This window comes from Ascaphus truei, chromosome 8 (assembly GCF_040206685.1).
Source record: "Ascaphus truei isolate aAscTru1 chromosome 8, aAscTru1.hap1, whole genome shotgun sequence".
NCBI classification, from domain to species: domain Eukaryota; kingdom Metazoa; phylum Chordata; class Amphibia; order Anura; family Ascaphidae; genus Ascaphus; species Ascaphus truei.
The window spans coordinates 78,270,827-78,297,061 of record NC_134490.1 but is presented as its reverse complement, the minus strand read 5'-3'; the positions used below and the strand labels follow the sequence as shown (position 1 = coordinate 78,297,061).

The 26,235-nt window shown below is 41.6% G+C and overlaps 1 protein-coding gene across 9 annotated transcripts in view; it reads left to right on the top strand.

Moving 5' to 3' along the window:
* MYOF (myoferlin) overlaps positions 1-26,235 on the top strand; it is a 135,932-nt gene that overhangs the window by 39,141 nt on the left and 70,556 nt on the right. For all 9 annotated transcript variants that reach the window (XM_075612790.1, XM_075612784.1, XM_075612789.1 and 6 more), the window contains exons 3-8: positions 2,073-2,164; positions 15,463-15,571; positions 16,137-16,230; positions 22,649-22,803; positions 25,198-25,326; positions 26,144-26,206. In XM_075612790.1, the coding sequence (XP_075468905.1) occupies positions 2,073-2,164; positions 15,463-15,571; positions 16,137-16,230; positions 22,649-22,803; positions 25,198-25,326; positions 26,144-26,206 (642 nt within the window). The remainder of the gene's footprint in view (positions 1-2,072; positions 2,165-15,462; positions 15,572-16,136; positions 16,231-22,648; positions 22,804-25,197; positions 25,327-26,143; positions 26,207-26,235) is intronic.

Genomic DNA, 26,235 nt, shown 5'->3' with positions numbered 1-26,235 from the left:
GCTTTCTAACTATATAGTTATTTAGCTACCTACCTCACTATACCCTGGTTATAGCAGGCTTCTGACTGGGATATACGGTCATTTTTATCTTAATTTATGTACACCCCCTTATTTTAAGATATATACTGTACTATTAAAGTTATTTTAATTCTTATCACTTATTACTATCACCATTCACTTTAGAGTTACAGAGTGCTATCAGCTGAGTCCTTTTTCTTCTGTGTATTGAAGCGAATATGACATGAATCCAGTACTGTGGCTTTCTCCTTTGTCAAGTATCTTAGCACGAACACAGGTAGCACAGACTTCCCTGTCCTATGTTATGCATCACATGTTCAAAAACCTGACTTAACAAGCTTCTGAAATATGTCACCGCTGCAGGCAAAAACATAAATAACATGCAGATGCAATTTCTAAGGCCCAGACTGACTAAGGGGTGCCAAGCTTTGGCACGCCTTAACACCCGTTCACACACATGGGAGTAAAGGTGTGCTAATGCTTAGCACTCTTTGGTTAATCTGGGCCTAAGAATATTCTACAGAAGGAAACACCAGGGGTCTCCAAACAGTCCTAAGGTGCCACCAACAGGGCGGCTTTTATGGATAACCCTGTTTCAGCCCAGGTGGCTCAGTAATTGACTGAGCCACCGATTTTGAGCCAACTGTGCTGAAACAGGGATATCCATAAAAGCCGGCTTGTTGGTGGCACTTGATGACGAGTTTGAAGACCCCTGCTATACACCGCACTGCAGGCTTTTCTATTTAAAAAAAAAAAAAAAATAATTATATTTACCTTTCTTTTAAAAGTAAACTGTCCATTTTAGTTTCTTTCTTGACAAGTCGCATGTTTTGTGCATTTTTTTTATTTTTTTTTTATTTTTACAAAACAATTTCTTGGGTTTGGCGTTTGCCAAAAGTCACCAAGAACACACACTTTTTCACGGGAAAGTCTGTCACCTTTGCTAAAATGATGCACATAGACCCATCTTTAAAGGGCCATGTGAACTGTTGCCATCCTTTCGCAGTAAGCAAATTTGAAGTGCAACACTTTTGCCACATTACTAAGGAATGAGGTCTATACTTGCATGTTGATGACTTCACCATATTTTTGCGAGCATCAAATATCCAAAATTTGCCCGTTTAGTGAACTTGCGTAAAAGTTTTACACATCTCCTGTTCCAGAACGTTTTAAAGCTGCAGTTCAGTCAATATCCTGCTTGTGTGTTTTTTTTTAAATAAATCAGTTCTGTAGTAAGAGAAAATACTTTTAGCATTTTCTGTTTTAAAAAAAAAAACAACTTTGAAAGACCAACGATTTACATTCCCCATATTTAAAGATGTCACCAAACTTTGCCGATCAATAGACGGAGAACAAATTAACCGGCAGCTATGCAGTTCTTTGGGTAATTAGAGATTGTCCACGTGAAACTATTGAAGTAAAAATAAAAAATAAAATAAAAAAAAAAAGACTGAACTGCAGCTTTAAGTACTTGCCCATATTGCCATATGAGAGAAGATCGAACTAGTATTTATATGCTAAATACTTACCATATGAGGAATCTATCTAATATATTTTGAGTGCTTTGATCATCATCCGTTTTTATGGGCAGTTATATACATGAGAATCTTGCCGTTGACACATTTTGCATCCAAAACATATCGTTTGACTTAATTTGCAATGGACCTCTACTAATCGCTGCATCTGTGCAGCGCTCTATATCGCTTCTCCAAATTGCTCCCACTAATGAGCTTTTATTTGCTGCCTATTACTACACGCCGTTCCATTACAAGGTTCTGCCCTGAATTAGCGCGCTTCAAATGTTGAAGCGCTTGCAGTGGACAGCACATACAAAAATACTCCCTGCGTATGTAAAAAATCTTCAACTGTGTCACTTCATGTTAGTCCAGTAATCATGAAAGCCAGTTTCTGCAGGAAACTGATTCAATTTAAAGTCTTGTGATGAGGGGATGAAAAATGTGTCTTGGAGATTTGTCACAATATCTTGCCCATTCGTATGATTTTGACCAGTTTTGATTTACTGCTCCTACATTTTTGTTGTTGCTCCATTTCAGCTGCTCGAATTCGATTTGAAAGGAATACCCTTGGACTTTTCCTCGTCCCTGGAGGTCACTGTCAAGGACTTTGAAACAATTGGAAAAGACAAGTATGTGTTTTTTATTTTTCTTGCAATATGCTTGAGACATTTCTGGGTGCATCACAGGTTGTCATGCTTCTAGTGAACAAACGTGTGAGTTCTTCATCCTCATTAATGTAATTGTACAGACGCTTTCAACACCTAAAGGTCCATATTTACTAAGCGGTGCTACTTCATAAGCCACCCTCCAAGCAGGGAATACGCCTTGCAGCCCATTCAAGACAATGGACCGCAATGTGTCTTCTAGGACCAGAAGGTGTCTTATGGCAGAAGACTGCTTAGTTCACATGGGCCAAGGTATCTTCATATGAACTGTGAGCTCCAGATCTTAAGTATAGCTACATTTCTGAAGAACTATCCTGTCTTGTTGGTCTGTTATCAGTTATCACAAGCTGCAGTAAACCTGCAGTGTAATGCTGATTGTGGTAAGCCTATACTACAACTAAAAATGTATAATCTAAACCTTTTTTTGTATTTCATTTAGTTTTTAATAACGGGGGTGAAAAAAAATGAAAGGCCTAACTGTGATGTATTTGGGCAACTTAATTTTCTTATCTATACTGTATAATGTAACACTCCGTTGCTCTCCTCACTGCTGCAAGGATATGCAAGTTTATTTTCTCACTCGGCTGCATTGTGTTGTAGACGGATTAAGGTAGTGTGTTGGTTTCCCAGGTATCGAGGCATATGTCTTTCTCCATGCTTTATGTTTTATAAAATGGTCTTAGGCTGAGATTAGTGACGTCGTGAATGGGAAGCGACGGAGGTGTGGCCGTGATGTCACGGGAGTGATTTGACCTCATTGGCTGAACTGCTCATGTGACGCGGCCGATGCGCTACAAGAACAAATTGATTTGTCTATCTGTTGCTCCATAGCGCTTGATCGCACGAACACTATGTGCTCCTTCATTGCTGTACATTAATTTGTTCCGGCATGGCACGCGCGCTACCACTATAATCACGGCCTCAGACTCCGCTTCTGATCAAAGGCTCTATAAAAGAGAATAGTCGGTGTAATATCTCTCTTGTATCTTATTGTTGTGATATGTATACATACTGTGTGATGTATGCAGTTGTACATCCCATTTTAATATAGTGACAAGAAAATAATCGCTCCTTTTTTTTATTGGTAATCGTGCGTTTATCTGATATCAATAGAAATATCTCTTGGCGGTTCATTAATTTACCGTAAAGCAAAATAACAAAGTTTAATCTACAGGTGCAGGCCAAACTACTCTACTCTAAAAACAAATTTATATAGTCCTTTCCTAACCTACAGATTCACCTATGAATGGCTTTGTTGGCATAAAGCAATAATACAATTAAACAATATCATTCTCATCCTTGGAAATGTCTGAGCACAAATCCTATAACCTTGATGGGCTCCATTTTTATATCCAAAATGTATTCTAAGCAATTCACTTGTTCTGACTTTCCTACAAATCTGTTTTTTTGTTTTGTTTTTTTTTTTAATGTTTTTCTCAAATAACACAATCTTTCTCACACCGTGAAACTAACATTACAAAATAGATTCTGGGGAAACAAAATGGATTTTAGCAGACGAGATGGATTTTGAATGACATTCTGAATCACAGAAATGCATCTTTTTAATTGCAGGTAGTTTTTATGTTGCGTAGTTGGACTTTATTGTTGGGATAATTTTTTTTTGTTTGCCTAATGAATAAACTCAAACAGAAGTGGCTTAGAATGGGTGGGGTGAGAGGTCCTGTACATATTTATGCAGAAGCAAACATGTGAACTGTTGGCGTGAATCACCTGTTCCCGTCGTGTGATCAGTGACCGGTTTCTTGTCCTATTTGCACAGGATTCAGTATGTCTCATTCAAAGGAGAAGTTGAAATTGAGCCTTTAAATGTGACCCAGTCTTTCCAAAACCACAGCTGGCTGACACTTGTGCACATGTTCAGGAGACTAGTGAATATTGGACTTTTGCTGTATGTGAAAATGTTGTTTTGGAAACTTTAACTTCTGGTGAGAAAATTTTATTGCTTTTAGGACACAAATACACCCCTAGCATATGGAGTTTGAGTTGGAACTTGTCATGTGTGACTTAAAACCATGACCGTGGGGATACTGCAAGTATCCTGTGGGCTGATGGGCATTAAAGCTGCCATTTAAAAAAATAAATAAAAAAAATAATATATATTATTATTATTATTATTATTATTCCCAATCAATATGTGCATCAATACAATCTGCACACCGTCAAGTGATTATCTAAGCTGCAGATCGATCTGTAATCACTTGCTCAGGGATATTTAATTCCGTTCTTGCACAGCATTTTGGGCAATATAGTTCCTGGAATATTATGTGACTGTGCAGTTGCTAGATACAATTGGTGCACTGCTAGAGAGAGGGCGGGGGTCAAGAGCCAGAGCCTATCAGAAGGAGAAGGGGCTGTCACTTTGGAAATGCTTCCTACATCAGAAATATTAAACATGGTGTGTGTGCTAGGATCGCATACATCCAGCACCGGCTTTGTGAGAACCAGCAGGCTCTCCAGTCTGCTGCAAACATGCATTCTGAACTGGGTCTAGTTCTCACACACACAACCATACAGGCTCTATGCTATAGCCAAGTACAAGCAGAGCTTGTCAATGGTGCATTTTGATATGGTCATGAAGTGCCTTTTATCAAAGTTGTGATTCACACATTTTAGTTATCCTGTTGTACATTGGAGGCAAAGATCTTTGGATGTTAAAGCCTCAAAGACCGTGAAAATATTTATCTTCTCTCAAGGATGGCCTAATTAAAATTCCTTTTTCGTTGAAAAAATAAAATGGTTAATTGTAGGCCTATTTATAAAGTAGTGGTATTCCTGGGTTTTACTTAAAAAAAATAAATACAAATAAAGTGGTATTCTGGTCTTTACCCCATATTATCACACTTTATTTAATATGCAATGGTTAAGCATTACGAAGTGAAACTTATTTCAAATCAATGTGGATTACTAAATATCCCAGTGCTTTGCAGGATATACCTATTCACTGAAATGCCTATTATTTCTCTGTTTTGGTGACATATCTTTATAAAAAAAAAAAAAAAACCCCCAAGGTAAAGAACACCAGCTTTCCCACTGCCCCCCTCGCCACTGAATTTAAAGCTACAACAATGTATCTACCAATAAGAAAATAAAGCGTGCTCCACAGCGTGATACTGTTTAATACACAAAATATTAAAGTATTGCACTCCCAAAAGTGCATTGAAATGAAGACATCAGTCTTTACGGCAACATTCTTTTAACCCACAGGGGCTGTTCTACAGGAGACCGGACTTGAGAGAATGTTGTGGTACAGACTGATCTTGATTTGAATGCACTTTTGGGAGAGCAATGCTTTATTTGGTATATTAAACGGGAGCATAGTTTGTAGAGGTCTTGTATGGAATTGGTCGATCCGAAGCCGCTGCAGTAAGACTCCCAAAGGATTCTACATGATACAGGCATACCCCGGTTTAAGGACACTCACTTTAAGTACACTCGCGAGTAAGTACATCTAGCTCAATAGGCAAACGGCAGCTCACGCATGCGCCTGTCTGCACGTCCTGAACAGCAGTACTGTCTCCCTACCTGTACCGAAGCTGTGCGCAAGGAGGGAGACTATAGAGCCTGTTACACATGCGTTATTTACATCAGTTATGCACGTATATGACGATTGCAGTACAGTATATGCATAGATAAGTGGGAAAAAGGGAGTGCTTCACTTTAAGTACTTTTTCGCTTTACATACATGCTCCGGTCCCATTGCGTATGTTAATGCGGGGTATGCCTGTAGTTTGTGGATTTCTCTGGTTCATTTAATGGGATTTCCTCCTCCCAACTAGATCTAGTTAGATCTTTGGGACTTTTTATTGAAAACCATCAATGTTTGTTTCTCTCGCCCTAAGTGATTATCAATCAATCTATTCACTCAATTATAGTATAGTACATTAGTCATGTAATTATTACACTGGTAGTGTAACAATTTCTACATTATACGTTTTGTCTGTAACCCTGATTTTCCCCATTATTGGATTTGCAAAAATGTATGACCATGTTAAATGTCGCTATACATGTTCTGCATCACATCAATCCTTAATATTTAAAAACAATACCCGTCTCTCGGATCCTCGCTATGACGGTTCTCCTGGATTTGGTACAAGTGCCTTGAACGGATAGTATGGGGTAGATTTGTGTTCAAAAAATGATTCTCCAAGATCCTTCACTAGGAAGGAGTATTAAACATTGTAGCAGCTTCCTGAATGAACAGTATTGTTCCTGAAATTCAATAACTGTTGCCACATGCTGATTATAGGGGCTGTCCCAGGACATACCCTTCTGATGTACAGTAATAGTTTATAGCTACATGTGATGTATTATAATTTGCCACCTCATGCCCCTCTAGCCCGAACTTTAAATGACTTCCAGGCCAATTAAGTGATTATCTCCTGGGATATACACCGAATTAAGAAAGGGGCTTGGTGAAGAGGTGATAGAGATAGGTAATAGAGAGAAACAGAGTAAAGATATTTGCATTAATTGATTTTCTTGCTATTTTCTGTGGACTAATGCATTTTTAGTATACAGATTTGTGTTAATTGTGTTCATTTTCCACCCTTTAGACAAATATCACTGTCGTCAAGAAAAATATCGGTCACATGAATGTATTTAAAAAAAAAAAAAAAAAAAAAAATAGTCCCGGTTTTAAAGCCATGTGAAGGTTACATTTTGTATGGATGCATGTTTAATCCTTTCACTCCGATCACGTGACTCTCACCGATGGCTGGATGAACGCCATCAGTTTAGGTTATCCTGCGCTGTGCAAACTCTTCCAAGAAAACTAGCATATTGGTTGGGGGTAGGAATGTAGCTACTATATCATGGGAAACCCATGACCTTGTAGCTATGTCCTAGGGCACTCATGGTTGAATTAAAAAAAAAAAATGGTGGCAATTCCAGTCCTCAGGGGCCACCAGCAGGTCAGGTTTTAAGGATCTCTGCTTCAGCACAGGTGACTGTCATTGACTGAGCCACTGAGAGCCCACTGTGCTGAAGCAGGGATATCCTCAACCTGACCTGTTGGTGGCCCTTGAGGAATGTAGTAGCTACGTCCTAGGACAGGGGTGCGCAAACTTGGGGGCGGAGATTTTCCAGGGACGGCGTGGCAGTTGCAAAGGCCCCACGCTCTTCCCCAAGGCATTTCAATTAAATGCTGGGGGTTTGCTTGAGGCCTCTCTAACTTCCCTTGCCTTGTTTTTGGCGACTTGTTGCCATGGCAACATGTGACGTGACCCCGCAGCGTCATTTGATGCTGAAGACCAGGTAAGGAGGGGGGGTTGAGGGGCGTACACACTGAAATTTTGTGCACCCCTTTCCTAGGACACCCAAAGGGTTAAGTTCTGCATTGCATTGGGGTCAGTGTATTAAACTGTTTAGGTATCCTGGTTTAATTGGTAATGAAACAATTAAAAGGATACTATAGGGTCAGTGTAAGAATATTTTATCTAGACATGTCGGTGCTAAAAAGTAATACTACAAAACTGAAAATACACAAAGAACCAACTGATAAAATTACACAATCGCATAAAGCCAACCCATCAAAAAATATATACAAATCCCTGGTTGCAACCAGAACAGAGCTGAGACAGATACAATTAGAAGATGTTGAGAAGGTGCTGAAATTGACCAATCAACTATGTCAAAGGAATAAAGCATATAAACTTCTAGCCAATAAACTGAGGGGGTGCGGGTGAGGTCCCAAATTACAGCGATCACACATAAAAATGGCAATATTATCTATGATGATAAAAGAATAACACAAGAATTCACCACATTTCATACAAAATTATATCATTCTAATTCCTCTAAAGGAACTTCCCAGCTCCCATGACCTTGTCGCTACGTCCTAGGGCACTCCATAGTTGAATAAAAAAGCTCCTAAACTCAGAGGCCATCACAAATTATTTAGAAAACTGTAGTCTGCCCCAGTTGACCAAAGATGAAATCAAGGTGCTGAATGGTAAGAGCACTCAGACCGAGCTAACAGAAGCAATTGAGGCGATTAAAAAATATCTAAGGCCCCTGGTCCTTATTCACCAGTGTCTACTACAAAAAGTTTTTAGCCATTCTCTCACCACATCTACCAGAGATTGACAATTCATTTTTGGATGGAAAACCAATCCCGTCAGCTATGTCAATGCAAATTTGGCCATAATACACAGGGCCGAGACCTCATGCAATGTGGTAGTTGCTGTCCAATCTCCTTATTGAATAACGACCTGAAATTATACAGTAAAATTCTGGCAAATAGATTAAACCCTTTTCTGCCGAGATTGATCCATATCGATAAAGTGGAATTTGTCGAGTAGGCAAACTTCAGATAACACCCAGAAAACAATAAATATAGTGGACCATGTTCGTCGCGCACAAATCAGAGCCATACGTCCAAGTCTTGACGCAGAAAAGGCAGTCGACAGAATAGACTGAGTATTCTTAGACTAAACATTACAGGAATTTGGATTGAAAGACACCACTTTGTTTTTTTTTGTTTTTAAATATAAATAGCAGTTTGTGCATTATACCAAAACCCAGTGGCTTTAGTTAAGCTCCCAGGGAATTGGCTGGACCCGATTTTTAGAATTGAGAATGGAACGAGACAGGGTTGCCCATTGTCCCCTCTTTCTTTTTGCTCTATCGATTGAACCCCTAGCTGCACATATACAAGCAAATGATAACATCCAAGGTATAGTAATTTGGAAAAATAAATGATAAAATCTCCCTATTTGCAGATCTAATTTTAACATTTGCAGGCCCCCAAATTTCTCTAACCTCCAAAGAGCCTTATCAGACTTTGAGGAAAATCTCAAGGTACAAAATTAATAAGTCAGAGACTCTAAATTTGAACCTCCCAGACCCAGAGATTCAATGACAAAAATTGAATTTAAACTACGGATGGAGTTCCTCTCGCATGAAATATCTGGGAGTAAATGTGACCAGGCACTACCAGGCCCTATACCAGAGCAACTATCCAACCCTGTTTGACAGAATGAAAAGAGATTTGGTGAAGTGGCAAGATACCAGGTGTTGTGGATAGGGAGAATAGTTTGTCAAAATGCATATGCTTCCCAGGTTATTCTATAACTTTCAAACCTTCCTAGTCCGGATACCTGGATCCGAACTAAAAACTATACAAAATAGAATATTTCACTTTATCTGGCAGGGCAAGAGACCCAGGATCGCTAGATCAGTTATGCTGACCTCGACTAAGAGGGGGTATGGGAGTCCCAGATATCTCAAAATATTACCAAGCTTCCCATTTACAGTGGTTTGAACACCAACCCAGCCCCAATATTTCTGGTGGGACACAGAACCCCAGAATGCCTTCTCTGTTAATGTCCCTATAAGCCACTGATGAGAAGGATCTGCAGGCAAGGGTGTTTGTTCTGGGTCCAATGAGATGCACCTGGGAGACTTGGACTAAGTCCAAGTGCAAATTTAATCTCGCGTCTCCCACATCACAACTCGCCCCACTTTTCTACAACCCCAGTTATCGTATGTATGTATATGGCTGTGGCCAAAGAGGTGGTATGGTGCACATTTGGTGGACATGCCCAGCAATACAGAAATTTTGGACCACGGTCCAAACAATTAATGGTACAACAGATCTGGCTATCCCTGCGGTCTCCCTGTGGATTGTCCGAAAAGGCTAATATAATTTATGCGGACGGCGGCTAGGTGTGTTGTGGTGGCTTCTTGGAAGAAGATATCCCCCCCCTCTAGATAAACTGTCAGAATAAACGCGGTGATGGTAATGGAAAGAAATGACGGATTTTTTTTTTAAAAGGTCGACTGAGGAATTTTATAGAATGTTGGAACCATGGCTAGAGCAATGATCTGAAGTGCACAGTCTAGACAGCTAAGGATCACGGTATTAATTAGATAAAAACTGATCGGTTTGGTTTATACTCTGGGTAATTAACCCGAAGTCCTATAAGAGGAGTAACTGTGGGGGTCACCACCCCCACCAACTCATTCCCCCACTACCCCAGTTCCTTATTTAGTTTTTTCCCCTCCCTCTCCTTGTCCTTCCTACAAGGACCCTAACTTAACAGTGATAGTAGATTCCCCCTCCCCCTCCCCCCACCTACCAATTGGCAGGAATTGACACACCCACCTCTAAGTGTATGGATAAAAGTAGGCTTCAATATGGTGTCACTAAAAGTAAATTACTGTTTTCCCATTTCAATATGTAATTGGAAAGTGTACCTGGTATGTGTTGTTTTTCTCCCTCAGTGTCTGGATGTTGCTTATTTTCTGCTTACTGAATAAAAAAAACAATTTTGGGGAAAAAAAAACTTATACCACAGATGGTTTGTATGTATGGACATATATATATATATATATATATATATATATTACACAATTTACATTCAAAAATTTTTTTTTACTGGTATTGGCGAGTTTAAATTATTCGTGACCGGTGCTGCAGAGTTGTTGCAGAAATGCTGGGGTGAGGCTCTGAGATTTAAAAGACCTCTTGTACATTTTAAATGGGCAATCCACAGCGGTGGATTTTTTGCAATTTTTTTCTATCTTGGATTGATGCAGGGGTCTCCAGAGCTGAACCCCATTAATTTCAGCTCCACAGACCCCCTGCTTCTGGAGATAAGCGAGTATTGGATGCCGGTAGCCGCTCTCCTCGGTTACCAGGGTTCACAATGTCTGCTGTAATTCTTTCCGGAACTCGAGGGTCCCTGGAGCTGAAATTAACAGGGTTCAACTCCGGAGACTCCCTGCTTCAATTCTGTATTAAACATTACTGTATTTATTTATTTATTTAACTTGCCATCTTGGATTGCTTCTTTAAAGCCAGAGAGCAAGAGGAAATGCAAAGGACACTATCCCATAACATTACAGATTAACATTCCTTAAAATAATCCATGTTCTTCGCAGCTGTCGTAGACGCTGTGCATTTGAACTATGGATGCACATCGTCATAATGTAAAAACAATTGATAGAATAACGCTATAACTAACCAGATAATTAATTCCGCCCTCAAGGTTATAAAGGGGTTTGTTACATTTAATATGTATGCATCTGGCACATTTCCCAGAGTGTGAGGCTGTAGGTACCATCAATCTGTTAACTACTGGGAGAGCATTATTAAGTATATAATACTACATGATTACATTGCAAATGTAAAAAATTCCTCTCTCCCAGATATGTATTCATAAGTGTGTCTGATCAAAGGAAAGTGACAAATAGCTGACGGGACTAACACTAAAACCAATCCAGGTACCTGTGGTCTCTTGGATCAAAGGATTATGGGTTATAAGAATTGGTGTTCAAGCCGCACCAATCACCTTTCAACTGGGGTTACACTGTTTGGATCCCATATTTTCTTAAAGAAAGGGGAGAATTGGGTAATGCAACTTAGGATGCGTCTAAAAAGGGCATCTAGGGTTAAGGGGAGTGGGGGGGGGAAATGGGTGCTAAAAGCAAGAAATCCTGGTCAAGGAGTAGCAATATGCAAACGGGGAGCCAAGCACACCAAACGATTGTGAATTTTCCAATGTAGCAAAAAAGGTAATTTAATGACTAAAAAGAGTCAGACTTACATCCAGCATTTCGGTGCACATGAAACTCTCTCTTTTTAGTCATTAAATTACCTTTCTTGCTACATTGTGAATTTTCCCATTGTTTGGTGTGCTTGGCTCACTTTTGCACTTGCCCATATTTTCTTCCCATGACTTCCTGGGTAACCTACTACTTTTAGGGCTTTTGCAGGTAATATGTAGGTTTTCTGAGGTGTGTGTTTATTTTTTAATGAACTAATCATGGTTACTGTTTGAAGCATTGACACGTTTAGTTTATATTAAAGCTAAAATGTAATCAGTTCAGTCTTGGAGAGTATTGCCTTTTTTTGAAGGGACGCCCTCATTTCAGGACGCGTTTTACCATCCTGTATTGCTAAATTTTGTTTTTGTTTTTTGTCAATTTGTGCGTTTTTAATTGGGGGAAGTGGGCAGGGTCCCCCTAAAATTGTAAGACTTTAAATCAAACACGATGGTGATAACATAACTGGGGTGTAGTAAGCATGTCTGTATCCTCCACACCACACAACTTCCCTTTATTAGTCAAGTAATGGTCTGGGGATAAGGGAAATTTGCTTATGCCACGTGTAGGAGACAAGTTATCAATTGCATACATATTTCCAGGCTCCGCCAGTATCTTGGCAACCCAGGAGGAAATACAATGCATATAACTTCTTTTTTTTTTCCCCTCCCCCTCACCTCTAAGGAATGTGTAACGAGACGTTAATCCTGACGTACTCTTTCCTGGCATTAACCCAGCCTGTGCTGAAAAATCTGTCATTCAGCAGGCATGGGCTTTAAGTGGTCTGTGTTAAAATGTAGTAGAGATGAGATCTCATTTGCATGTCATTACCCAGAATTCCTTGCTGCAGTGGAAGCACTGTTTGCTAAGTGATAATGGGGAAAGACTGGGTGGCAGACGTGTCTGAGACGTGCAAATGCACCACTATTGGTATTTTTATTTGCTGTACTCCTGGTCCTGGCTAATTATCAACATTTTGTTTTATTTTGCCTGGCTTTAACATTTACTTACAGAACCTAGACTTGAGCTATGTTAACCCTTTGCTGCCATAGGGGCTGGCAACAAAAGTGAAGTCACACATTGATAAAGCGCAGTTCGTGCAAAATGCGTAGGTGTTCTTACTTTTGTCACAATTGCCCATGTGGGCTTAATTCAAATAAATTGCATTTTATAGGAGTTACCCTTGCTTGATGCATTGGCTGTGCTTCAATTTCTTCCTGTGCCGCTTCTGGATCATCTCCACTGCGGATTGCACGCCTCACGGAATAGTCCGGACTGGAAAGGGGTCTTATGGGCTGTAGCCTTTATTGTTACCTCCCCTTACATAGTTCCCCTATACACTGGCTGACGGGTGTTTTTATATTTATATTGTGCCACAGACTGTGGTGGGTACCAGTAGGCGACTTATCCTTAGTGTTACTACTCTCATTTGAACTGGAGACAATACCCACAGAAGTCATTCTGGACACTATAGAGTTAATAACAAATTGAAAAAGGACTTTTCTGTAGCCTATACTGTGACTGAGCATCATTCACTTGGGACTGGATTCCTTTGCAAACAAACAGATGAACATAAGTAGCTGGTTCTTTTTCTGTCAAGAACCGATATGTATTAATTTCACAAGTAAAATGGTTACTTTTAATGTTTTTTATTTATTTCAATTTATTTTTTCTAATCTTCATTAAATTGGTCATTTAAAGCAGTAGTCTGTGCTGATTCAAAAGATCACTTCTTGCCCTTTCCAACACTGGTTTTGTGTTTTAAAATCTCGTGCTTCGTTCAGGCGATGGAAGCGTTGGGAAATATTAAGTGTCCAGACTGGGAAGTTAAAATGAAGCTCTCTCCAGAGCCCGTGCAGTCTAAGGGTTACCATGGTAACCCCAGAGGCTAGAGATTCAGAAAACCATGATTTTTAACACTTCAAATATTACAAAGAGCGGGGCAAAATACTAAAAGCAGCAGTCCCCCTCCCCCCCACCCACCCCCCCTACCCCCCCCCCCTCCAGAAGCCTATTTGAGTTTAACATCCACCCCAGGTGTTTACAAACTATTGTGCTGGCTTATGCGGTACAGCGCTGTTCAGTTTGAAGTTGGGTGCTTCTCCGTTCGGCCTTGGAATATAACGTCTTTCTGGCTCCTAAGCAGAGACTTTGCCAAGTCCTGTCAGCCCCAGATTCTATTGCTCTTGACTCCATGACACGTAGGCACTTGCATGGCTAAAGCTGTGCTTGGGCGGGTCATGCACCGTTATGTTTAGACGTGTGTTTTGTTTTGTTTTTTTTTTTTCACCCTTCTTTCTGCTTCATGGATCTTTCTTATCTACGTACTTCATATGCCTTCAGTTTTTTTTTCCTGGCTGAATTCCCAGACTGCTCTCCAAAGAAAACTTCACTTCCATCAGCACATACTGGGCACGGTTTCAATATGTACATAAAAGCGTTGTTAGCAGTGTGTTTTTTTTATTTTTTTTTATTTTTTTTAATTGCCCTTTAACCTTTTTCAGTCATTTCACTTTTTCCTGTTTTTTTTATATAAACATCTGTTGCTCTCTGTCCCTTGAGGAGAATCTTCTTAAACCAGACGTCCTGCATACAGCCCCAAAATTCATTCTTTATACCAATATAATTCGCCTTGCAGTCATCATAGAACATTATTTATAAGGCTAAGTGCAAGCATTTGGCCTGTTGAGGATCAGCATTTTTCACTGGTATCCAGTACACTGTGCAATTATCAGTCAAATTGTCCTAATCATTTGTTTTTATGGCCAATGAGGCCTTTGGCAATACATGAGTTGCAGTGGATGCTCCCACATGGAAAATAAGGATGGGTCAATCTATAAAGACGAGTTTGTATACCAGACCTAAGGCACCTACACGTCTTCATGCATTACAGAATTTCCAATACACACAGGATTTGAATTGAGCAGAACTTTGCTATTTTCAGCTCCAGTAGCCCTGGTTCCTGACAGATGTACTCTGGGTGCTTCATCCTGGGGAACCCACATGGCCGGCAAATGTCATGAGACCTGTGGATCAATCGGAACCATAAACGCGATTGTAGCGGCTTCCTATTGGTGGACAGCGGCAGCCATGTTGGATTCTCCAGGAAGTTAAACGACATGGAATACTTCTCTGGAACCAGGGGAATTCCCGGAGCTAAAAATACTGTCCTGCTCTGCAGGTTCTCTGGTTCCAATTATGTAAAGAAAAAGTTTTCGGATTTTTCCAGGACTGCGGCTTTAAGCAGGATTGCACATTTCTATCAAATCTACTTAATATTTTTTGAATAGAGCATACCATCCCTCCTACAAACATGTTAATTTCTGCTGGGATCAAAGTGAAAATATGACTCGTAGACTTCGGTTCAAATCCTTTTTGGGGGTATATTTAATATAGCCATTAAAATGCTCATTGCAGAATGCCTGAGTATTTCTGATGGGAGCAAAGGGGCCATATTTACTGTGGAGCTACTACATAAAACGCCTTCAGGCATTTTCCAGTCACTGGGCCATAATGTCTTTAGGTGCCAGGTTCCTTGTGGTAGCACCACTTGGTACATATGGACCATGGTGGTTTTTGGTGTTCAGAGGTGTGTGGTGTGTTTTTTTTTTTTTTTTTTTTTTTATGATTATTATTTTTTAAGACGTAGAAAAAAAAATGGGTTACAAAATGAACAATATTCTACTGTTCCACAGGTTTATTGGAAGCACAACTGTATCACTCAAGGAACTTGCAGGAGGCCAGAGCCGATCACTTCCATTTAAAGGCTTGGCCTTGATGAATGAAAAAGGACAGCCCGTTGGTGTAAGTATACAACAAAATCTCGATCCAAGGTGGGAAGGGAGCGATGATTTTGGGAACACACCAGAATAAAAAAACATAAAAAAATTCACATTGTGGGTGTTTTAGCACCGATTCAACTCACTTTGGTTCACTAGTATACAACAAAAGAAGGGTGTGTTAATCATTGGCGTAAGTAACGTTCTCAGGTTTTATAAGCCTACTTCTGTGTGCTGCATAGTGCTTTAGGTCTGAAATCTTTACTCATGACAAATTGGGGCCTAATCACTACATTCAGATATTGCCAAAGGAAAATGGCAATGAAATGTAATTTTAGTCGTGACATTTTAGCCAGATTCATTACGAATTATCCATGCATAACAATCTCCCGGGTAGGCATCCCATTTGCATGCACACTTCGGCTGCTTTGATACCTCGTGTAACAGGTTAATGGGTTGAGACAAGAATTCGCTTCCTAGCTGAGGGAGGTGAGATGTGTGGCTCTGACGTTCCAGGCGACTTGTAGTCTCCCAGCTTAATGAAGTGCCAAAAAATATACAAACATGTTTTTAATTCTCTTTGTACACAGGCCACCATAGATTTGGTGATGTCTTATGAACCACCAGTTTCAACAGTTAGCAACCCTAATGATCCAGGAGGAACCAATGTGCAAGGAGATGGAGGTGAGAGACCGTCTTTGGCATATGATCATTGTTGTATGCAAGTGTGTAAACATAATGAGTTTTATAATAAACAATATAATTCCCAGCACACAAAAAAAGGAAACATAACAGAACCTGCAATGAATTTGCAATAGATATTTAATGTGAGTATATTATTATATACTCTCTCATTAAATACTGTATCTATTGTATATTCAAAGGTACACAGAATGTAAGATGCGGGAGTAAACTGAACTGAAAGTGCTAAATGGCACCTATGGGAAAAGGGTATATAATGGATGTAGATGAGGGAGGGAAAGGTGGGGGTGGGGGGTGAAAACAAGTGGAGGATAAAAAGAAAGGTACCAAGAGAGCAACGTTTCGGGGATAAACCCCTTCTTCTGGCCCGTTCCCCATGGTCTAAAAGACCATAGGTACTTCCCTCTCCCTAAATCCTAGCCTCCAAACAAATGACCTCAGAAATGCTATGTTGGATAACCCCGTCACAGGGCCCAATTCACGAATACACGCACTGATATAGATAACCGTTTACTGCATGCACATGAAAAGGAATAACAATGTAACACCCACACCAAATAGGCCACGCACGGCCGTAACCCCACAGTGCCCTCCAACACAGTGTCCACACCTGGATGGGATATCGTCCCCCCCCCCCCAAAGTACGGAGGTGCCCCTGGGCACGCACCCACACTGGTGTCCACAAGAGTCAATCCACCCAATGTGTGCGACTGAACTGCCCACAACTAAAGTGTGATTTTGTTGGTGCACTTGGAGATGCTTGCCGGGTGCTCCAGCACCCGGTAGCCCCGACTGAAGACTGCACTCTGTCTGGACCCATGTCGTCGTCATCCGCAATGAGTCCACCTCCACGTGGGGTGGTATCCAGCAAAAGGGTATCACCTTAACAGTCTCTGTATTCGTTGCTGGTCTGGTCCCAGACCACAGGCCGCATCTGCTGCTTGTCGTTCTTTGCGGTGTCCATGACACTTGAAATGCTAAATGGGGCAGTGTCCATGTCTAATGGCCTGTCCCTGTAGCAGCCACAAACTTAATAGGGGAGTTGGGGCCTTTTGGGGTCTCTGACCTAGTGTACTGGCCACAGACACCCTGCACACACTCTACCCTCTCCTTGTCCCAGCTCTGACTGGTGTGGTCTCCTCAGCGCGCCAAATGTATCCACTAAGTTGCAGGGTAATCTGGCTGTGCGTTTGCCTGCTGCAGCCCATGTGTCTAGCAGCCCCAGGGGCTGCTGGGGATTGTAGTTCCCCTGCGGAGTACTCACTGTTAGGGCCGCCGCTGTGTGACTCTCTGGGCATGCGCAAGGTGCATCAAGATGGCCACCGCAACCTCCGGCCGTACTGCGCATGAGCAAACTGTACTGCGCGTGCATAATCAACATGGCTGCTTCCTGCATGGGGCGCCTCCCTCGACTCAGTCACCTCCAACAGCCCGCAACTACCCACCGCAGCTGTTGGAGGTAGAGGGCCATAAGGGGGACCTGGCCACACTTAGTTTTTAGCTTCCACTCTGCTGAATTGTGACAGCTGGCTACTGAATTTCCATGATGCATTGTATACGAATGAGGGGCAGGCTCCTAGGACTTTATAAACTGCAGAAGTGCCAGTAGCAGGTTTGTGACTGTATGCGACATGTTGGGTGGTGATTAAAAGACCAGCAAAGAAAGGAAATTTACACTGTACTCTTCCGACTGATAAGAAGTCGTTTGGTGGTAAAATGCAGGGTACATTTTACTTAACATAACTTAACGATTTAACTTTTCCGGAGGCTACAATATATCAATCATGTAACAACCACACCCTTTCCTGCTATTGTGCAGTCTTTATAGGTTGATGTGAATATTTTAGCAATGACTAACCGTCAAACCTAATGGGGAAGTTGTGCCTTTTTTCTGTACACTTTTTTTAGGGGGTTTCAAAGAGAGCAGAAAAAAATATGATCAAATAAATTGTCAAATATATATTTGTACTTTTCATCTCCTAGTTATGAAATGTTTTGCACTGAGGGAGTTAAAACAGCTGCATGTTTTCCTCAGTGGACATGCATACCGATTTTTCTTTGTGCAGGCCTTGTTCTTTCCAGTAAATCTCTACGTTTCTCTGTTTGGATTTTCAGTAAGAAAAATGTGCTGTCAGTAGCTGTTATGGGTGTAGTTACCTGCCTAATCTTGCTGTTTTTGGTGGTTTCACATGACACTCCCTTTTGCATTGCCAGCTATGAGACACCTTTTAGATGTATTTATAAAATGTTTTACCAGGAAGTAATACATTGAGAGTTGCCTCTCGTTTTCAAGTATGTCCTGGGCATAGAGTTATGATGACAAATACACGTTGTCCTCGTTATCCAATGTTTCACTTTACAACGAATGAATATCCAACTCATTACAATGCAACCCTATCGGCCATTTTTCGACACTAGAATGCGTTATCCAGCGCTCACCGCCACTGATTAACATGGGACTCACTTTACAGCGGTTTCACTATTCAACGCTACTCCCAGAACGGATTCCGTTGGATAACCGAGGACTGTCTGTAGTTACAGAAGTACCTAGAGTATACATTATATACAAGACATTGCATGCACAGTAAGAGATAATCTATGTTTTTATAGGGGTATGTAGCAGTTACAGACCAGATTAAAATGTGAGATCACTTTAGATATGAAAGAATTTAGACTGGTGGCGGCTGTGACAGTCTCCGGTAGATTGTTCCAGTTTTGGGGTGCACGGTAAGAGGAGGAGGAGCGGCCGGATACTTTGCTGAACCTTGGGACCCTGAACTGTATTTTGGAGTCTGATCTCAGGTGATAAGATGTCAGTACAGTTGGGATAGGTCCTATTTGTAACGTGGAACCACTGGTAAATATACGCTGATAGTCATTTCACCCCCCCCCCTTGCTATGAATGATACTTTGATTTAAGTTGATAGAAGATAGAAGAACCAACATTAGCATTGAATGAGATCATGCAGAAATAAATATAGGATTCTGAAAAAATAAATTGGCTCTTTTTGAGCCAAATATAGTGTAAGTATATAGAGTTTACACTGCCTGGCGGTAACTACTCTGACCGCCTGCCCCCCGGAGCCACCCAGGCGCTTGTCCCGGCACTTCTTGTTTGCAGAGAGGTAATACCGGACACATACATGTCTGGTATTGCCTCTTTTTATACCGGACAGGGGTACACAATACTAGGCTGTCCAGTTCAAAACCGGACACCTGGCAACCCTAGCGCCGGCTCGCTGTTGTGAGGTCACACCGGAGGCAACCAGAAGCTCCACATATTGACCAAATTAAAAAGAACATTTGGTACTTAATGACAATGGAGTGCAAATTAGGCATATAATTAGGCCCCTAGTGTGGAACTGTAATTCACCGGCACAGAAACGCAATACTCCCAATCTAGTATTCCGCAAGTTGTATACACCTGTTCCTAATACCTAGAGCTGGGAGAAAATTATTATTTTTTTGATTTTTATTTTTGGCGAATTTGGATCCGCAGTGGATTGGTCGGTTCCTTTTGGTCCCTGGATTTCAGCGGATCAATGTCAAAAAGGGCAATTAGCATTTTACGGATTTTTTTATTACTAATCTGCAGATCCTGCGCCAGGTTTCAATAGGTTTCTCTCCCCCCCTCCCGTTACCAAGATACATACTGGTGAAGTTTCTGGTATAACGTCATGGTCTTTAAATGGATAAGTCACAACTGGTGTGCAGCTTTCTTTTGACCTGAGATTTTGCCGCCATGTTGTTTCCTCGAGGGAAATGTAAGCCGTTTATTTTCTCCAGTGGGTACCCAGAGCAAAAAAATGGTAGTTTTGATTTGGGAGGACCCACGATTCCCACCCGGTGATAAAATAATGTGGGCTTCAGAAACAAGTAGTAGGAACTGCTCCTGTAATAAAACAGCAAGAATTATGTAATGGCAGTAAAAGTTTTAATTTTTTTTGGTTTTTTTAGAGGTTAATACTTGAATGACCAGTGTCATGGCTAAAAATGGAGGAGTGGGAGCACATGCTTAAACAATTTCCTCTATGCGCCTTAACCATTCCCAGGGTTGTTTTTGTATGAGCCATCCTGTATACACCGCCTTCTGTTCAGTGCTATATACAGTGATATCCTTTTTATGAGGCAGTAGTATAGGGTGTGTATCTAAGGAAACCTGCATAATCCACTTGGTAAGCAGCTTGTTCCCCAACCACAAGCTATATTTACAGAACGATTTTACTTCCTTTAGCAGGGAAACCAAAGATAAACAAAGGGCCACAAGTATACCTTTCACATGCCTCAAAGAAGTGGCACCGCATTACCATGTGTTGCTGGTTCCTCTGGAGTGATGGGGTTAATTTTCACTGCAGGTGACCATAGTCATCACTTATCGGTGATTCCCAAACCTCTCACCCGGAACCTCCAGCCGCACCATGTTTTGAAAATAACCAATGCACCTGCACACAGGTAAAAGTGCCTAAATTTGATATAAATAGAACGATGGGTGGTTGCCATAAAAACCTGGTGTGCCCGGAGGGTTTTTTGGGCTGCGGCCATGGTGATCATGACGGTGCGCAGGAGGGCTGCGCGGCGCGATCACATAGATGTGCCTCCTATGAGGCTGTCTATAGAGGGCACGGGAGCAGAGGCGCCGGTGCTCGCAATGCAGGAGGGAACAGAAAAATCTGTTTTTTCATGCGCGGCAGCCGGGTCACGCGAGCGGTTCCCCCAATGAGGGCGAACCAGCTCCATGATGTCACAGCCACGCCTCTCCGTCTCCTCTGCATGCAGGACTCAGATCTCTCCTGCTGCAGGCGGCGGGGAGAAGCAGAATGAATGCTTGCGCCCTCTCCAGCGTTCACCATGGCCGCAGCCGAAGGAGAGTTGGGAACCACGGACGTAGGCCACCTCGCCACTGCTCGCGGCTGCAAACGTTACACTGCGTGGCGCAAACAAGATACAGCCCTCTATGGGGCTGGCCCCAGTCGCCTGCACGATGCGCAGCCACCTTTGCCAAAAGGCAAAAATGTTGTCTTTTGGCGCGGCGGCTCAGCCAATGAGGGTGAACCAACCGCATGACGACATGGCCCCCGCCAACCCTCCCCATCATGAGGGATCTGAAGCCCTTGATCTCTCGGATGGAGGGAGAGAGCGCCGTGGGGCGCTCCGTCGCACGTGCGCACAGTGGGGCCGTAGCCTTGGTGTATGTATCAGGAACGGCAAACTCCCACTTCTATTCATAACGTTACCTGTAATTCTCTAGATATGATGCATTCTATAATCCTCTGTGTGGGGAGAAGGGATGTTGTTTGAACACCAGCCATATATGTTGGCGCTATGAATTTATCATTGTCCAGTCCCCTTGAAGCCATCAAGTTTCTTAGAGTAATTTAACAAAACTAGATGCACAATCGACCTGCTGTGTAATACCTTATTTATAGCGCTTCATGGATAAGCTGCAAGAACACACAGGTTTCATAGATTTTGGTTTGACTTTAATTTTTTTTTTTTTGTAATTTTCTGGACATACAATTGTCTTAGTTGCTATGGCCATTAATATTACAGACCTGTACGTTCTTACGGATTTTTCTGAGCGTGTCACTCGTGGAGTTGGTGTCAGTCCTGTTTAGAATTAGAAGTATTAGAAGTAGTGCGGCTTTCAGTGGCGTCTCAGTGATGGATGGCAGGACCATTCTCTTAGAATTACACTTTCAGACACCAACTTCCAAATTAAAAAGATTTGGGTTTTCTGGTTCTAATGTAGCTTTTTAATGGAAAAATTTTAATTTCTATCCATGTGCGAGGTCCCCAATTGGAACTATTGCAGTTTGAATAGCTCCCTATGGAACAGCTGATGTTAAAATCAATTAAATTGACTGACTCAATCAGTGAGTGTCTCACGTGAGTTTTCAAACAGCAATCCCCCGTACCAATTTTTTTTACCATCACCTTAACCAAGGGGTACCCTGAAATTGACCCATAAAAAAAAACAACCTCCAGAGACCCCTTGATTCCTGACTGGTCTGAGATACCAATATAATAAATATGACCACACGGTCTCTTGCCAATAAGGAGTTGCAGAGTCCACTCCTGATAATGTATGGCTTTATTGACCACTTTCTATTGGCTTCATGAGATTAGGAGGATTCCAGTGGTTATTTTGTGCCAACCAGCAAAGTATTCTTATTCTTTCTAAGGAAGTGGGTGATTGTGCCAAGATCAGCCAAAAACGCCAATTGACTTTAGGGTTCCTTAGCCTTTCAGTCCCAGTTCACTTTGACCCTGGTCAAGTCTTACCACCTTAATAATCAATGTAGAAATAATATGGCAATGTTTTCGGCTGCCTGCGTGTGCTACAAATTCTAAATTGCTAATATTACAGCTCTTATTAATAATAAATGACTGCAATTTTTAGGAGGAGAAGAAGAGGGAGAGGGGGATGTTACGGATTCTGGTATCAGTCCCTATGTCCCCGGAGCTCCTGGCCAGGTTGACAATCAGATTGCTCGACGTCTTGTTAAAGGAAAGAAAGCAAGAAGGATCCTCTCAAATAAACCGCAAGACTTCCAGGTATGAGTGTGTGTGTGATCAACCGCAAGACTTCCAGGTATGAGTGTGTGTGTGATCAACCGCAAGACTTCCAGGTATGAGTGTGTGTGTGATCAACCGCAAGACTTCCAGGTAAGAGTGTGTGTGATCAACCGCAAGACTTCCAGGTATGAGTGTGTGTGATCAACCGCAAGACTTCCAGGTATGAGTGTGTGTGTGATCAACCGCAAGACTTCCAGGTATGAGTGTGTGTGTGATCAACCGCAAGACTTCCAGGTATGAGTGTGTGTGTGATCAACCGCAAGACTTCCAGGTATGAGTGTGTGTGTGATCAACCGCAAGACTTCCAGGTATGAGTGTGTGTGTGATCAACCGCAAGACTTCCAGGTATGAGTGTGTGTGTGATCAACCGCAAGACTTCCAGGTATGAGTGTGTGTGTGATCAACCGCAAGACTTCCAGGTATGAGTGTGTGTGTGATCAACCGCAAGACTTCCAGGTATGAGTGTGTGTGTGATCAACCGCAAGACTTCCAGGTATGAGTGTGTGTGTGATCAACCGCAAGACTTCCAGGTATGAGTGTGTGTGTGATCAACCGCAAGACTTCCAGGTATGAGTGTGTGTGTGATCAACCGCAAGACTTCCAGGTATGAGTGTGTGATCAACCGCAAGACTTCCAGGTATGAGTGTGTGTGATCAACCGCAAGACTTCCAGGTATGAGTGTGTGTGATCAACCGCAAGACTTCCAGGTATGAGTGTGTGTGATCAACCGCAAGACTTCCAGGTATGAGTGTGTGTGATCAACCGCAAGACTTCCAGGTATGAGTGTGTGTGATCAACCGCAAGACTTCCAGGTATGAGTGTGTGTGATCAACCGCAAGACTTCCAGGTATGAGTGTGTGTGTGATCAACCGCAAGACTTCCAGGTATGAGTGTGTGTGTGATCAACCGCAAGACTTCCAGGTATGAGTGTGTGTGTGATCAACCGCAAGACTTCCAGGTATGAGTGTGTGTGTGATCAACTGCAAGACTTCCAGGTATGAGTGTGTGTGATCAACCGCAAGACTTCCAGGTATGAGTGTGTGTGATCAACCGCAAGACTTCCAGGTATGAGTGTGTGTGATCAACCGCAAGACTTCCAGGTATGAGTGTGTGTGATCAACCGCAAGACTTCCAGGTATGAGTGTGTGTGATCAAAGACAAAAAAACAACAGCGCAAAATGCAAATGGTGAAGTATGTCAAATATAATTGAATAAAAAGGGTAAGTATTCTGCGAACATAAAAACAATAGAACAAGCACAGTGTATGTGATCAGCACAAAGGGTTAGCAAACGGCAAAACTGGAACATGGAACCGGAACGGATCCCTCTGTTGAGAGGTCCTGGGTAGTATCTGGACGTCGTCTCGGCTCCTTGAGACTGGAGGCAGGTTGCACAATTAGTCCATCTCAGGGTGTCCGTCCCATTAGATGGAAACGCAGTTCTCAGGTGGAGAGTGAGTATATCTCTCTTAGATGCGGCGATCACACCACGTGTATAATAAAATTATAAAGTCTTATTGCCGGCCTTCTTCTTTCAGAGCTTCAGGATTTTTAAATTTCTTTATTAAGACCTTCTATAATCATTGCCTTGCATTACATTTTTTTTGTTCAGGGCGTTTACATCTGGATGACAAGCTGAGCTATGGTGTTTATTTAAAATTGCATATAGAATAAAAAGTGCTGCCCTTTTACAAAGATACACGCCATAAAATCCCCAATATAAATGTGGGTAATGGCAGTACTAAAGAAAATGGCTGGGTTCCCACTATATCTAATCGCCAAATGAAACAACCCTGGGGGGGACCCTTGGTGTGCGGGTCGAAACTCTGGCTATACTGTGCGAGTAATATATTGTTTTGATTACTTTAATTTTTAGTGTTTCTGCAAATGTGCTTGTATTTGGTCGTGTGTGTGTGTGTGTGTGTGTGTGTGTGTGTGTGTGTATATTTGTATATCTATAGCTGCCAGTGGCTTCTCCAAAAATACTGGACTCAATGGTGAAAGGTGCGGCAGGTCACTGTCCAGGGAGGAAAATACCGGACATATACTTGTCCAGTATTACAGTAGCTCTCAGTTTTTACTGGACTGAGTATCCAAATACAGGACAGTCCAGTTCAATACCGAACACCTGGCAACCCTATCTGTATTTACTCTATGTACATATATGAACTACTTCTGTTCTCCTCTAATTTGATTTGACTTAAATGAAACTATTCTCACAAATATTATACCCCATTATTCTAATGAACAAAACAGCATCACAAAAACATTTCTGTCTTTAACACCATCACTACCATAGAGACGCCTGCTATGGAACTGTAGTTTTCTTGGTTATTGAACTTTACTAATGTCACTGAACCTCTTCTCCCCACAGATTCGCATTCGGGTTATTGAAGGGCGTCAACTGTCCGGGAATAATATCAAACCTGTTGTCAAAGTGAGCGTGGGAGGCCAGACACACAGAACCAGGATTAAGAGGGGAAACAACCCCTATTTTGACGAGGTAGGTGCTTCTCACAAATTGGCTTAAATTACTTTCAAATAAAGCAAAAAAAAATATTGTAGAACAGAAGTGACCCAAGTAAAGCACTCAGACTCGCACTCTGACGATTGATGTAGTAGTTAAAATGTAATCTTTATTATACAACAACTAAAATATAGGATCCTGACCCCACATGGTAATCGGTCATTAGATCCAGTATACCTTCAGCTCGTCATTTTCATATCCATTATTTTAGTTGTATAACAAAGATTACATTTTAACTACTACATCAATCAGTGTGAGCCTGAGTGCTTTACTTGGGTCACTTCTCTTCTACAATTACTTACATTATTACCAAAGTGCACCGCTCACAGCAATTACTTTGGCAGTAGCAGGGGCTCTCTTATTGTTCTCCCCAAAAAAATATTGATCACCCCCCTTCTTTATTTTTTTTTAAATGTATTATTTATTTTTTAAATTAACAAAGTTCATTCTTTTTTAAACCCCTTTGTTGATGGATTGGCCATGGCCAGCATGTGGTTTTTGGTGCCCAATCGATGCATAATGACAGCAGTCAATGCCATTTAACAACGTTTATTTTGCTTATACCGTATGGGTGCTCCCCCCCCCCCCCCCCCAGGTTAACTTTCCACCTAATAAAAATGCAGCACTCTTCCCGAATTCTTCTTGTTAAGATGAGGTGTAGTCTAGTGTGTATGTGGCACTACATGGGACATCATACAGTATTAACTTCTATTTACAATAATTGCCAAGTCTAGTTACCAGCGCTAGAACACTGTGTAATGTTGTTGTTATTTTTTCTTCCTTCATTGAACAGATCTTATTTTACAATGTCAACATGACCCCTTTAGAACTGTTTGACGAGTCAGTCAGCATTCGGGTAAGTATAATAAAAAAAAGGTTAAATGG